The 12,921-nt window shown below is 38.7% G+C and overlaps 1 protein-coding gene across 1 annotated transcript in view; it reads left to right on the plus strand.

Annotated features, from left to right (window-relative positions):
• Mib1 (MIB E3 ubiquitin protein ligase 1) overlaps window positions 1–12,921 on the plus strand; it is a 105,835-nt gene that overhangs the window by 39,992 nt on the left and 52,922 nt on the right. The window contains exons 8-9 of the mRNA XM_050149066.1: window positions 5,897–6,041; window positions 10,717–10,898. Of these exons, the coding sequence (XP_050005023.1) occupies window positions 5,897–6,041; window positions 10,717–10,898 (327 nt within the window). The remainder of the gene's footprint in view (window positions 1–5,896; window positions 6,042–10,716; window positions 10,899–12,921) is intronic.

Consider the following 12,921-nt stretch of genomic DNA (forward strand, 5'->3'; position numbering starts at 1 on the left):
TCAGTGGCTAGTGTGGAGATTAGTGCTGTAACTGAATAACTTGGAATTCTCTTGACATGAGACACGATTGCTCTTGGCAACACTCCTCTGTTCCCGAGAGAATGTTGGGCACTGAAGACCCTTCACTTGGAGCTTGTTTTCTTCTTGGCAAATCTGTCTTTTGGGCAAAGAACTTCCTTGCCTCGACTACTGACAGTATGCACAGTTTCCAAACTGGACAACCAGCATACAAGCAAAAAATGACTGCCAAAGCTTACCAAGACAGGGTAGGACAGTCTTGTGAGTTTTTCTGCCTCTGAAAATGGTCTGTCAGATACTTTAGGCCTTCCAGAGGTCCTCCGTTCAGTTCCCAGAAGCCACATAGTAGTTCACAGCCATCTTTAACTATTGACAGAGGTTTCTGTTCTGCCTGCTCCGGCAGCCGTTTGGTCCCAAAGAAACACACAGAGGTCTACATTTAATTATAAAATGGTTGGCCTATTAGCTCAGGCTTTCTTATTAACTAACTCTTTTTTTTACAATTCCAGAATGTTAATTTTTTTTCTTTTTTATTAATTGTGTTTATTTTTTAAAAAAGAAATCAAACTATCCTTTTTTCACTATACATACCAATCCAAGTACATTGTAACTTTTAAATGCCCCACCATCTCTCATGTTCCTACAACCACAGACAATCTTCCAACAGAAAAATTCTTAAAGAAAGCACTTAAATTCTAACAGTTTATACCTCAAATGTCTGAAAGAAATCAGTAACTCTTACATTTTACATTAACCCATAATTCTTGTCTGTGTTAGCCACATGGCTTGGTATTTTTATCAGTGAGGCAATTCTCATCTGCTTCCTTTGTGTCAGGGTGACGAGTGCAGACTGAGCCTTTCTTCTTCCCAGAATTCTCCTGTTCTGGTTGCCCTGCCTGTACTTCCTGCCTGGCTACTGGCCAATCAGCATTTTATTAAACTAATACAAGTGACAAATCTTTACAGGGTACCATTGTCCCACAGTATATAATGAGGTCTGGTGCCCTCTTCTGGCATGCAGGCATACATGCAGGCAGAACAAGTATACATAATAAATAAATCTTAAAGTCAAAAACATTAAAGTCAAGTAATTCAAAATAAGCTAAAATAAGGATGTCAAGATACAGAAGAATGAAATAAAAGATACAAGGTCTTAGAACTTAAGAAAGAAAAAGAAGAAAAGGGTCATTTAAAAACATAATGATTGGCTTAGGAGATGGCTCAATTACAAAGAACCTATCAAGTAGGCATATTTCCTGTGGCTGGAAATTTCCCATATTATCCTGTGTAAAACGTCAAGCATCTGTGACCTAGCAGGGAGAGGCAAATCTGGGGAGCTTGCTGGCCTGCCAGTCTAACAAGGGGGTGAATGCCAGGCTTAGTAAGTAAGTGCTTGAGTTGAGAGACGGGAAAGAAGAAGGAGAAAAATAGGGAGTGGGAGAGAAGGAGACCCCGACTCTATCTCAGAAGGTGAGGTAGAAGCCAGGGAGAGGTGGTTCAGCAGATAAGGCTGATGATGAGTTTGATTTTCAGGACCCACATGGTGAGAGGAGAGAACTGCTCCTTCAAGTTGTCCTCTGACCTCCACATTTGTATGTGTATTTTTGACTGTCCTGAAACTCACTCTGTAGATCAGGCTGGCTTCAAACTTACAAAGACCCGCCTGCCTTTGCCTCCCAAGTGCTGGCATTAAAGGCATGCACCACCCTGCTCGGCCACACTTTTACACACATTTACACACACAATAAAAGAATAAAAATTTAATGAAATTAAGTAGAGAGTTATAGTGGAAGGCATCAGTGGTGCATACACACACGCACACACACACGTCCCTTCATGAACTTATGTAATACACAGACACACAAACCACATACACATGCACGGATAAGTTTTTTATAAAGTGATCACTAAGTTGGAAGGAATGCACGTAATTACCAAAATAGTATCTTGAGCAATAGAAGGGTCAAAAGCATAAAAACTTAAATATAAAAAAGAAAAATATATTCTATAGAAAATGGCACTTATAAAATATCTGATATATGTGTATGTAAACCCAGCATAAGTAAAGGGTTGAATCAAATAGAATTCTTTTTTGGTATGGCTAATATTTGAACTAAGATCTTGTGAATGCCAGACAGCTGTCTATCACTAAGCTAACACTTGAAATTCCAGCTAAATGCTTTTGAAATTGAAAACAGGTTGGAGATTAAATGACCCACTCTGATGGAATAAGTTACTTCTTATGCATAGGAAAAACTCTTTGGATTTGTAAGTTTTTCTTAGAGATTAGGTCAAATTATTTCTAACAGTGGGAAGAGGATCATTTTGTTGTGTGGAAAAATATTTCATTGTTTCATGCTAGAAAATGGTTCTAATTAATAAAGCTAAGAAATATATAACTATTTGTATATATCGATATGTAATATAACTAAGGAAAACCAAGTGTTTAACCAAACTGAGATATAAAGTTTGTAAATTGTTCTGAGTCTGTAAGAATTTAAAGGCTCTATTCCCATAAGCCTATTTTGAGTAATCTATTAAAGAATTGAGACAGTCCAGGTGAGTAGAGCTGGACCAGCTGATTATGTAATGTGTATTTGTTTGGTTAATTAAACTGAACAGAGTATGTACAATGATTATACGTTCTAACAGCGTAACTGAAAGTGTCAGAAATGGAAATGAGGAAACATGAGAAGTTTAAAAAATTGTTTGCTTTTTCGCTGTGTTAACTAGCATGGAAATACTATTATTTAAGATTATTAAATAACAGCCTCTGTGGTAGTGCATTCAGCCTGTTTGTTACTGTATGAGTTGCCCTAAGGATCCTTAGACAGTTTCTGGTGGGTATGCATATTTTTTATCTTAGTATTTTTCCCCATCTAGGTTCTAGACAGGAATCCAGGGAACCTTTGGAAAATTCTAAGGCATAAGGCATAAGATTCAAATTGACTAGGTCATCATGTTTATTTGTACTAAGAATAAGGAATATGATTAGTGACCTATATACAGCCAAGTTTAAGTTCTCTGGCCACTAGAACTTACATACCTCAAAGAAATGGGGCTTCACTAAGTTTAATGAATTTGAAGACATGGTAGCTAAGAAGTGGTTCATTTCTGGTGTCTATGAAATCAAATATATCCTCAGTTCTTGTATTTTAGAAAACTGATAAGGCCTTGCACCCCCTTCGGGCTTCAACTGTGCTGGAGTTCTATACCCCACTAGTCATGTTCACTAATAAATATCACATCCATTCTGCTTGTCAAAAGTGTGTGTATTCACAGTACTTGGGAGGCAGAGGTAGGTGGATCTCTGTGAGTTCAAGGCCAGCCTGGTCTACAGAGTTCCAGGATAGCCAAGGCTACAAACAGAGAAACCCCGTCTTAAAAAAACAAAAAAAGTGTGTGTGAAGGTTGGAGAAGGGAGTGGGGAGGAGGTTGTAATATGAATGAGTAACTTATTATTCCTCATACTACAGTATGGACATATTCATGTATATGAGTTTTTTTTTTTTTATGAAGGAGTAAAGATGTGTGTTCACATTTGTATTTATATAAAGATATTTGTTAAATACAGCTGTTAGGACAATACAAACTTTATATTTTCTTTTTAAAAAAATTGTGCCTGGACATTTAAACTCAGTTGGTAGAGTGCTCACTACTGGCTCAGGTTAGTCTGTGACCCCAGTTCCAGGAGATCTGGTGCTCTCTTTTGGCCTCTGTGGGCACTGCATACTTGTGGTGCACATACATACACTGAGACATGCATGTATACATTTAAAATAAGAACTAAGTTTTTTTGGGGGGGAAATACATTTTCAAAATAAAAACAGAAGAAAATAAAACCCCATTACTGACTTCTGTCATGGAGAAACCTGTAAGAGTGAGAGCGTGGTAGCAGTTACCAGTGTCTTGCAGGTTATGCTTCAGATAAACCCCTCCCTTACTACAGAGGAAAGTTTTATGAGGATGGGCCTTGTATAGATAGCAAAGATGCCATCAGGGATTTGTAGAGTTGCCCTCACAGAACGAACAGCCAGCTTGAAGAGTTCTCACTCGTCATATACAGACAAGCCTGTTTGTGTAGTTACAGCAGTTAGCAGCATTTAGATTGATAAAAGCCTCATAGGTCAAATAATCCCGTTACTTCATATTATTTACAAAAAAGCATTATGAGTGTTTTGCTTATTTGTATATATGCACCATGTATGTGCCTGGTGCCCACAGAGGGTAGAAGAAGGCATTAGATCCTCTGGAACTGGAGTTTATGGATAGTTGTGAGGTACCCTGTGGATGCTGGGAATTAAACCTGGTCCTCCACAAGAGCAAATGCTCTAAACTGCCGAGCTAGTTCTCCAGCCCTTAAGATTTATTTTTAACATGTCTGTCTGTCTGTCTGGATCTGTGTGTGTGTGTGTGTGTGTGTGTGTGTGTGTGTGTGTGTGTGTGTGTGTGACTGTGAGTGCCCCCAGCATACAGAAGAAGGCATCAGATCTCCTGGAACTAGAGCAAGAGCACGTACTCTTGTGGCTAAGCTATCTCTCCAGTCCATTATTCAGACTTTGTGTGTGTGGGTGGGTGGGTGGGGTGCTTGTAACCAAACCTAATTACTCTACAAGAACAGTATGTGTTCTTAACTGCTAAGTCTTCTCTCTAGCTCATTAACTTTTGGGTCTTCATTTTAAACAAACTAAAGTGTAACTTTAGTTTGTTTAAAGTATAAAGTATATGACAGGAATTTAAATATTGATATTTTATGCTTTATGATACAGAATTATTGATAGTGTTGGGTGGGTAGATAATAGTAGAAGATCTGTTGTCTCTTATTAATGTTTGTTTTGTATGTATATGCTGATGCAATCTGGGAATGGAGAATGTGTAGAGAGGAATGATTGGCCATGAGCTGATAATCCAGTATGCTATTATTTACTTTTGTTCACTGCTTCCCTAATAAAGATCAAAGGGGGAAAGAAAAAGAAACTAAAACATTTTTTTGTAGTATTTATTAAATATGTATAGTTTATGTGCATATCTATATATGTGAAAGAGAAAGAATGGGCAAAAAGACAAGACTGTCAACTAGAAATGGTGGGACTTGTTTCAAGAAGGTGGAGAAGTCAAACAAGTCAACAGTATACAAGGTTAACTTTATTTCTGTTAGGGAGTAGTTGGCTGTTGTTCTAGTCTCACTAGTTTTCCGCTGTTGTGATTCTGTAATGTTAAAAGAGTGGCTTTTGTCTCTGAGTTTCAGGTGGAGCCAATGGAAGTGCTTGTTTCCGGGTTGTGTGCCTGTGCATGTAAAGGTCTCAGGACAGGGTTTAAATCTGCTGAAAAGTCAGGTTGCTACTGATACCTGTGCCTGGCTGACCTTCTTACTCTATTAATGCACATATTATTTCTTCACTCCTCTCTTGAAGTTGTTACTTTAAAATTTTATCTTGGGATAATTAATATTTTATATGTATGCGTGTTTTGCCTGCACGCGTGTATGTGCACCACATGTATGCTGGTGCCTGCAGAGAGCAGAGGAGGGTATTCAATCTCTTGTAACTAGATTTAAAATTGGTTGTGAGCTACCATGTGGGTGCTGGAAACAGAAATCCGCAAGAGCAGGTACTCTTAATAGCTAAGCTTTCCGATTCATTATTCAGATGTTTTTAAAAGATACAACTAATTTTATAACTAGTAATCATTTGAATATGGTTATGTAAAATTTTTAAAATTAGGAACACGTAAAATCAACACTTTTTTTTTTTTTTTGGTTTTTCGAGACAGGGTTTCTCTGTGGTTTTGGAGCCTAAAATCAACACTTTAAAATACAAATGATGGTGATAGAATTTAATAATAAATCTTTTTCTTAATTTTTTTTTCTTTTTTTAAGACTTTAGGTAAAGTTGGCCGAGTACAACAGATTTATTCAGACAGTGATTTAAAGGTGGAAGTTTGTGGAACTTCTTGGACATACAATCCGGCAGCAGTTTCCAAGGTGGCTTCTGCAGGATCTGCCATTAGCAATGCATCTGGTGGTATGTTTTTTCTTGCTTCCTTAAAGATAATACCCAGTTCTCAGACCGGGCCTGGTGGCACACATCCTTAACTCTAGCATTCAGGTAGAACTCTGAGTTTGAAGCCACCTGGTCTACAGAGCTAGTGCTACAGCAAGTGCTACTTAGGGAAACTGACTTGAGAAACAAACAAACAACAGCAAAACTAGTTGTCATACACTGATAGTCTTGTATGTCCATCTGGCTTTCTTCCATAGTATAGGTTCACTGGGGTGTGACGTACTTTGTAAACTTTTCTTTCTTTACTCCCTTTCTCTTTCCCTTCCTGTTGAAATATGAAGCAGCGGGGCTGCGTCCCCAACACCCCGGCCGCTTGGCTAGCTCATGCCCGAAATAACAACACACAAACTGTATTCATTTAAGAACTGCTTGGCCCCTGAACTCTAGCCCTTACAGGCTAATTCTCGCACCTGGTCTAGCCCATTTCTAATGATGTGTGTAAGCACCCCAAGGTGCGCTTACCGGGAAGATTCTAGCCTCCGTCCATCATGGTGTCTCTGCTCCAGAGAGCAGAGCTGTGGAGTCTCCGGGAGCAGAGCAGAGTCTGACCTCACTTCCTCTTCCGCCCAGAATTCTATTCTGTTTACTCCTCCCATCTATGTTCCAAGCTGAGGCCAAGCAGTTGGTTTATTATAACTTAACCAATGAAATCAACAGATTGATATATGACACTCCCACATCACTTCCCCTTTTTCTGTTTAAAAAAAAAAAAAGAAGGCTTTAACTTAACATCCAAAGCTCTAGAAATGACAGAGACATCTCGCTGCCTGGACAGTCACCCAAAGTTCCTCTGTACCGTTGGGGCATCCATCTTCGGCCTACAGGCCCATAGTTTCCAGCAGACATTTCCACAAAGCAGGAAATTTCAAAGGCAGTCACTATCTGCTTGTCCTGAAGAATGTCTTGCAGACTCTTTCATGAATCAGGAACCCCGAAAGATCATCTCACCTTTAGGCAAGTTCAGCAGTCCTCTCTCTGCGGGTTCTCTGTGTCCAGTTTATGCAATAGTCCAGGCAAGAGCAGTTTCTTGCCCAAATGGCTATCAAACTCCATAAGGATCCTCTTCGATGCCCATCTTCCTCTTGAAGTAGATTGGTGCTGCCAGGAGCAGAGTGTCTCATTGTCATGAAAAGTCCTAAGTTATTAAAACATGTAAAATGCCATATTCTCTAGCCTTTGAAAGATATGAAGAATGCCTATCTAAAATATATCTATGCACATCTAGAAAATCTTAACTAACATAACTACAAGCTTAACTACTATTAATGATTATTCATTAACAACCTATATACATTCAAAATTGACCTTAAATCTCTATCAATAAAGCAAAATCTATACTAATGCAAATTATTCATATCTATATCATATCCCCCTTTAAATGTAAAAGAACATTTATAAACAATATTTGGGAACATGGGCGCAGTTTTTTCTCTCCAAACTGCTTCCTGCTGAATGGGGGCGTCGTTAATTAGGTCTTTCATGGTATAACCTGTGTGCTAGTTTCATCTCAGTTGGCAGTTGAGCGAAGCAATTTTCTGAAGGTATTCACAGCAACCGTTCAGGAGGGCGTGGTCCATCATACCATATCGGAATAGAAGAAATGAACAGGGTCTCATCCTCTGTGAAAACAAAAAAAGAAACTCCTTTCCAAAGTATCATGTCCTTAGATCCAAATTTCAAAGTCAAGGCATCAAAATCTCTACGTTGGATTAGTTCAGCAGCATTTATAAACAAATATCTTTTGGCAGCTGTTGCTCCTTCCTCAGCATTCAAACAATTCAAAGAGAGCATAATAGTATACAGTATCAAGATTCTCTGTGTATTTTCCATCTTTGTACGCTTTATTTTAACCTCTATTTCGTTTATTTTTACTTTTATTTTATATTCTCTGTATCTCTTTGACCTGGAATAACTCTGTAGACCAGGCTCTCCTTGAACTCTCAGAGATCTGCCTGTCTCTGCCTCCCAGGCATTGGGATTAAAGGTGTTTGCTACTACACCTTGAACTCACAGAGATCTGTTTGTCTCTGCCTTCTAGGCACTGGGATTGAAGGCGTGTGCTACCACACCTTGAAGTCACAGAGGTCAATCTCCCTCTGCCTCCCAAGCGTTGGGATTAAAGGCGTGTACTACCACACACAACTTCTCTTTTTCTTACTTTTTTTTAAGAACTTTTAACTTTTAGCTTGCATATATTTTCAACACACTGTAAATCATTTAAAAATTTTCTTTGTCTTTGAATCTCTTTACTGTATATCTCTCTTTTTCTGACCACACGAGCCTTTAAATTACTGAGCAATATGAGTAGGATTAAAGCCGTGGCTTTGCCAGATAGATCCAGTCCATTCCTTAGCTTTCTGGCCTCATGGCTGAGGTACACGGTTACTGCCACAACTCTATGGCATTTCAAGGTCCTTGCCAGCAAGTGAGCTTCAGCAGCCTGTGATTGCAAACCACACGAACTGCCTGCGTAAAAGAGTCAGAGTTTGCCCTGGCAGGACAGCCCAGAAAGCCGGCATTTTTAAACAGCACAGCTTTTTTCCTGCTACGGCTGAAAACCGAAAAGCATGCGTTCAGCTTTTCACCAACACCGTTTAAGTGTTTCGTGGCAGGACCTCTTAATGAGCTGCAGGGTTTTGCAGCTGAAGCTGAGTCAGGAAGCCTCTCTTAGATGAGAGTGCTTGCTTGCTTCTAACAAGCAGAGGAGACCCGAGAAACTGCTGCTACCAAGAAAACATGCTTCACTCCATTCTTTCCCAAGCTTTTTCAGGCTTTTTGTGGATTCAGTTAGCCACACGTCTGGGCACCATCTGTTGAAATAGGAGCGGCGGGGCTGCGTCCCCAACACCCCGGCCGCTTGGCTAGCTCATGCCCGAAATAACAACACACAAACTGTATTCATTTAAGAACTGCTTGGCCCCTGAACTCTAGCCCTTACAGGCTAATTCTCGCACCTGGACTAGCCCATTTCTAATGATGTGTGTAAGCACCCCAAGGTGCGCTTACCGGGAAGATTCTAGCCTCCGTCCATCATGGTGTCTCTGCTCCAGAGAGCAGAGCTGTCGGGTCTGTCCGGGAGCAGAGCAGAGTCTGACCTCACTTCCTCTTCCGCCCAGAATTCTATTCTGTTTACTCCTCCCATCTATTTCCAGCCATGAGGCCAAGCAGCTGGTTTATTATAACTTAACCAATGAAATCAACAGATTGATATATGACACTCCCACATCACCTTCCTTTCCACCCTTCTCTCCCCTTTCTCTCTTTTTAGTACACTGATTAACTATCATTCTGGCTGAAATACTTTCTGGAAAAGGTGATGAATTTGTAATTTTTCTGGGGCATGTCAGGCTTCTCTGTAGCAGACCTGAGACACTTGAAGCTCAGCTCTGATCTCTAGTCAGAACTTGCATTTTCTGCCAAAAATCCTTCTCTTTCTTAAAATCTTTTCTTTCTTAGCTTACTTTTTATTTTCAACATTATTGCTAGCAGATGTTTTTCCTCCTGTGTGTTTTTATTTATCAATTATATTTTTCTTCTTAGCATTTAATAAGTTACTATACCTGGCATAACTTCAGGAACTGGTAAAATGTGAACTTGCTGAGTTCTTGGCTAAACTCATTCCTAACATTCCTTCAAATGCCTAACTTTGTGTGCCTGTCAGTTTTATTCCGCAACATTTTCTAAGTTACTGTATGTCTATTCTTGCCGTCTAGTAAGGGAGACAGAGCCATAATAGTAAGTGGAATGTACGAAAGGAAACAGTAGGTTAGTAGATATGGTTGTGCTACCCTGTAGTCATATTTGATGGGGGAGGCAAGAGGATCTGAGTTTGAGGTTAGCCTGGGCAGGTTGAGACCCTGTATCTAAAAAGAAAGAATGATTTAAGATTTTATATCTGTGCTGCTTTCTTTCTCTCTTTTGAGTTCTTGTTGCGCAAATTGCTAGTGTGCAGATGGCTTAAATTAAGCAGTGTTGATTTCTGTTTTGAGGCTAGATGCAGCTAACTTGGTTACATATAAAATAAAAAGTGAAGAATAGTTAATACCTACTCTCAAATAATTGGACTTGGCATATCTTTTGATTTTTCTCTTACCCCAATTTTTGATTTTTCTACTTTTGAGTAATGACTCCAAAAATTAAGGGAAGAACTTGGTATCCTGTGTTAATTCTACTCTTTAGGGCAGTCAGGTGGCACTTGACAGAGCACATTTATATGTTCATTTTCAGCTGAAAATTGATTTGCTCCTAATGTATATTCCAAGACACTATAGAGGTTACATTGTTTCTAAGTCATAACTCTTGCACTCTTGAGTTTTGTAAAGTCTGTAGTGTTTTATGATCTGAACTGTAGAATTAAGACATTGTATCATTGTAGGATTCCCCATGCTAGTGTTTTGTTTAGAGGATCATTAGTATGACTTTAAATATAAAATTGTTTTAGTCTTGTCACTCCTTACTTTTTCTTCATATACAACTTGAAATACATGATTATAGAATATTTATTGGGTTGAATTTTTAATGTATTGGTATCAAGGCTTATTACTTCATGGGTAGTCTGTACACAGTAAAATAGTAAAACAGGAAAAGTGTTTAGGAATCTGGTTCCTCTACTAGCAGTTTGTTTTGTGTTTTGCAGAAAGACTGTCACAGCTTCTGAAGAAATTATTTGAAACCCAAGAATCTGGTGACCTCAATGAAGAACTGGTTAAGGCTGCTGCCAATGGGGACGTGGCTAAAGTGGAAGATTTGCTGAAGAGACCAGATGTGGATGTGAGCCTTTCAAAACAGCTTTTGAGGGATAGCAAAAATCGTAGTTTAATAATTTAATAAAGGTTGAAGTTTTCAAGCCATTTAAAATTGACTCTTGCAGTTGATAAGTATGAACCTGTTATTATTTTTCATGTGTATGGGCAGTATTTTTAGTACTGGTTATTGAACATACACACCTTTTTCTCCAGTATGTATCTTACCCTCAGCTTCCACTGTCAAAAAATCAGCTGATTATTGATTCAGGGGTTGTATGTTCTTTGTATCTGTTTTTGTTTCAGTTATTATAGTTTTGAGTATATTTTGAAGTCAGAGTACTATAGTATTCTCTGCCTTATTCTTTCTGTTCAAGATGGTGTGTGTGTGTGTGTTTCCATATAACTTTTAGAGTTTTTTAGTTTTTTGCTTCTGTCAGGGATTATCACTGGGATACATTGTGTAGCTCGCTTTGGGACTTTGGATGTTTTTATTATTCTTGTAATACATGAAGTTTGCATGTCTTTCTGTATTTATGTGTTTTCTTCAGTTTCTTTCCTCAGCAGTTTAGAAATCTTTGACCTCTTGGTCAGATTTACTCTTAGTTACTTTTTGGGTTCCAGTTGTAACTGGGATGAAAGTTTCTTATTTCGGATAGCTTGCTATTGAGATATGCCATTTGTTAGTGACGTTTTTAACTCAAGTAATGTTTTGAGGGCTTCTTCAGGGATAGCCCGCTATCTTCTGTTTTCCCCTTTGCACTTACCTTCCTGTCCTCCACCCTCTCTTGGGCTTTTAGAAAGGACCTTGCATTGTAACCCTGGGTGGTCGTGTGCCTCGTCTCTGAGATTCTGGGATAACAGGAATGGTGGCTTTCTGGTTTTCTGTTTAGAAATCATGTCCCCTACAATGAAAGTTTGGTCTATTCTTGCAGTTTAGATGTGTAGTGATATTTCATTTGTAGTTTAACAAATAAAGCTTGCCTGAAGATCAGAGAGTAAAACAGCAGCACTAATCAGCCTTACAGGCCTGTGTGACACACGCCTTTCATCCCAGTAGCTACACTAGTTTGCTCTAGAAACAGAGTGGTAATGGTGCAGCCTTTAATCCCAGCACTGGAGAGGAATATAAGACGGAGGAGACAGCTCTCAGTCTGAGTCTCATTCTTAGATTCCTGGAGGCAGGATCGTCATTTTTCCAGTGGCTGGCTGTTTTGATTTTCTAATATTCATTTTGAACACGATTTTCTGTCGCTGGGTTTATTTTAATCGTGGTACATAGACGCCCTTTGTTTTTTTTTTCTCTTTTTTGATTGCTCTGTGACTTCCAGTGCCAGGTTGAATAAATACATGGTCAAAGTAGCCATCCTTGCCTTGTTCCAAATCTAAGAGCTTTCTCATTTAGCCTGTTAGCTGCTGCTCACTGTATGCTCTCTTCATTATATTGAAGTATATTCCAGCTATATTCAGTTTGTTCACTTTGCATCATGAAGAGATGTTAGATTCTTCATTATATTGAAGTATATTCCAGCTATATTCAGTTTGTTCACTTTGCATCATGAAGAGATGTTAGATTTATCAAGTACTTTTTTTTGCATTCATTGAGATGTTCATATTATTTCTTTGTCCTTCATTTGTTGAGTGGTATAATCATCTTTATTGATTGCAGATGTTGAAGTACTTTTGCATTTTTTGCATAAACTACACAATTGTGATGAATAATCTTTTAAAGGGTTTTGCATCAATGTTTATCAAAGATATTTGCCTCTAGTTTTGTTTTGTGTGTGTCCTTGTTTAGTTTTCATACCAAGATAATGCTTGCTTGACAGAGTTTGGAATAATAATTAAAGAGAACTGTCATTAGTTCTTCCTTGAGAGGTACAGTTGAACAAAACAAGTCTTTGGGTGGTTGCTACTGATTCTTTGCATGTTACTTTCTATCCAAGTTTTCTATTTTCTGAAAATTCATTGTTGATAGGGATGCATATATCCATGAGTTTGTTCATTGTAGACATACGGCTGTAAAGGATCTCAGTGATCCTTTGTGGGCATACAGCTGTAAAAATCTCAGTGATCCTTTGTGGGCATACAGCTGTAAA

This window comes from Alexandromys fortis, unplaced genomic scaffold (assembly GCF_014885135.2).
Source record: "Alexandromys fortis isolate MF-2015 unplaced genomic scaffold, M_Fortis_MF-2015_v1.1 scaffold_4, whole genome shotgun sequence".
In the NCBI taxonomy this organism is placed as follows: Eukaryota; Metazoa; Chordata; class Mammalia; order Rodentia; family Cricetidae; genus Alexandromys; species Alexandromys fortis.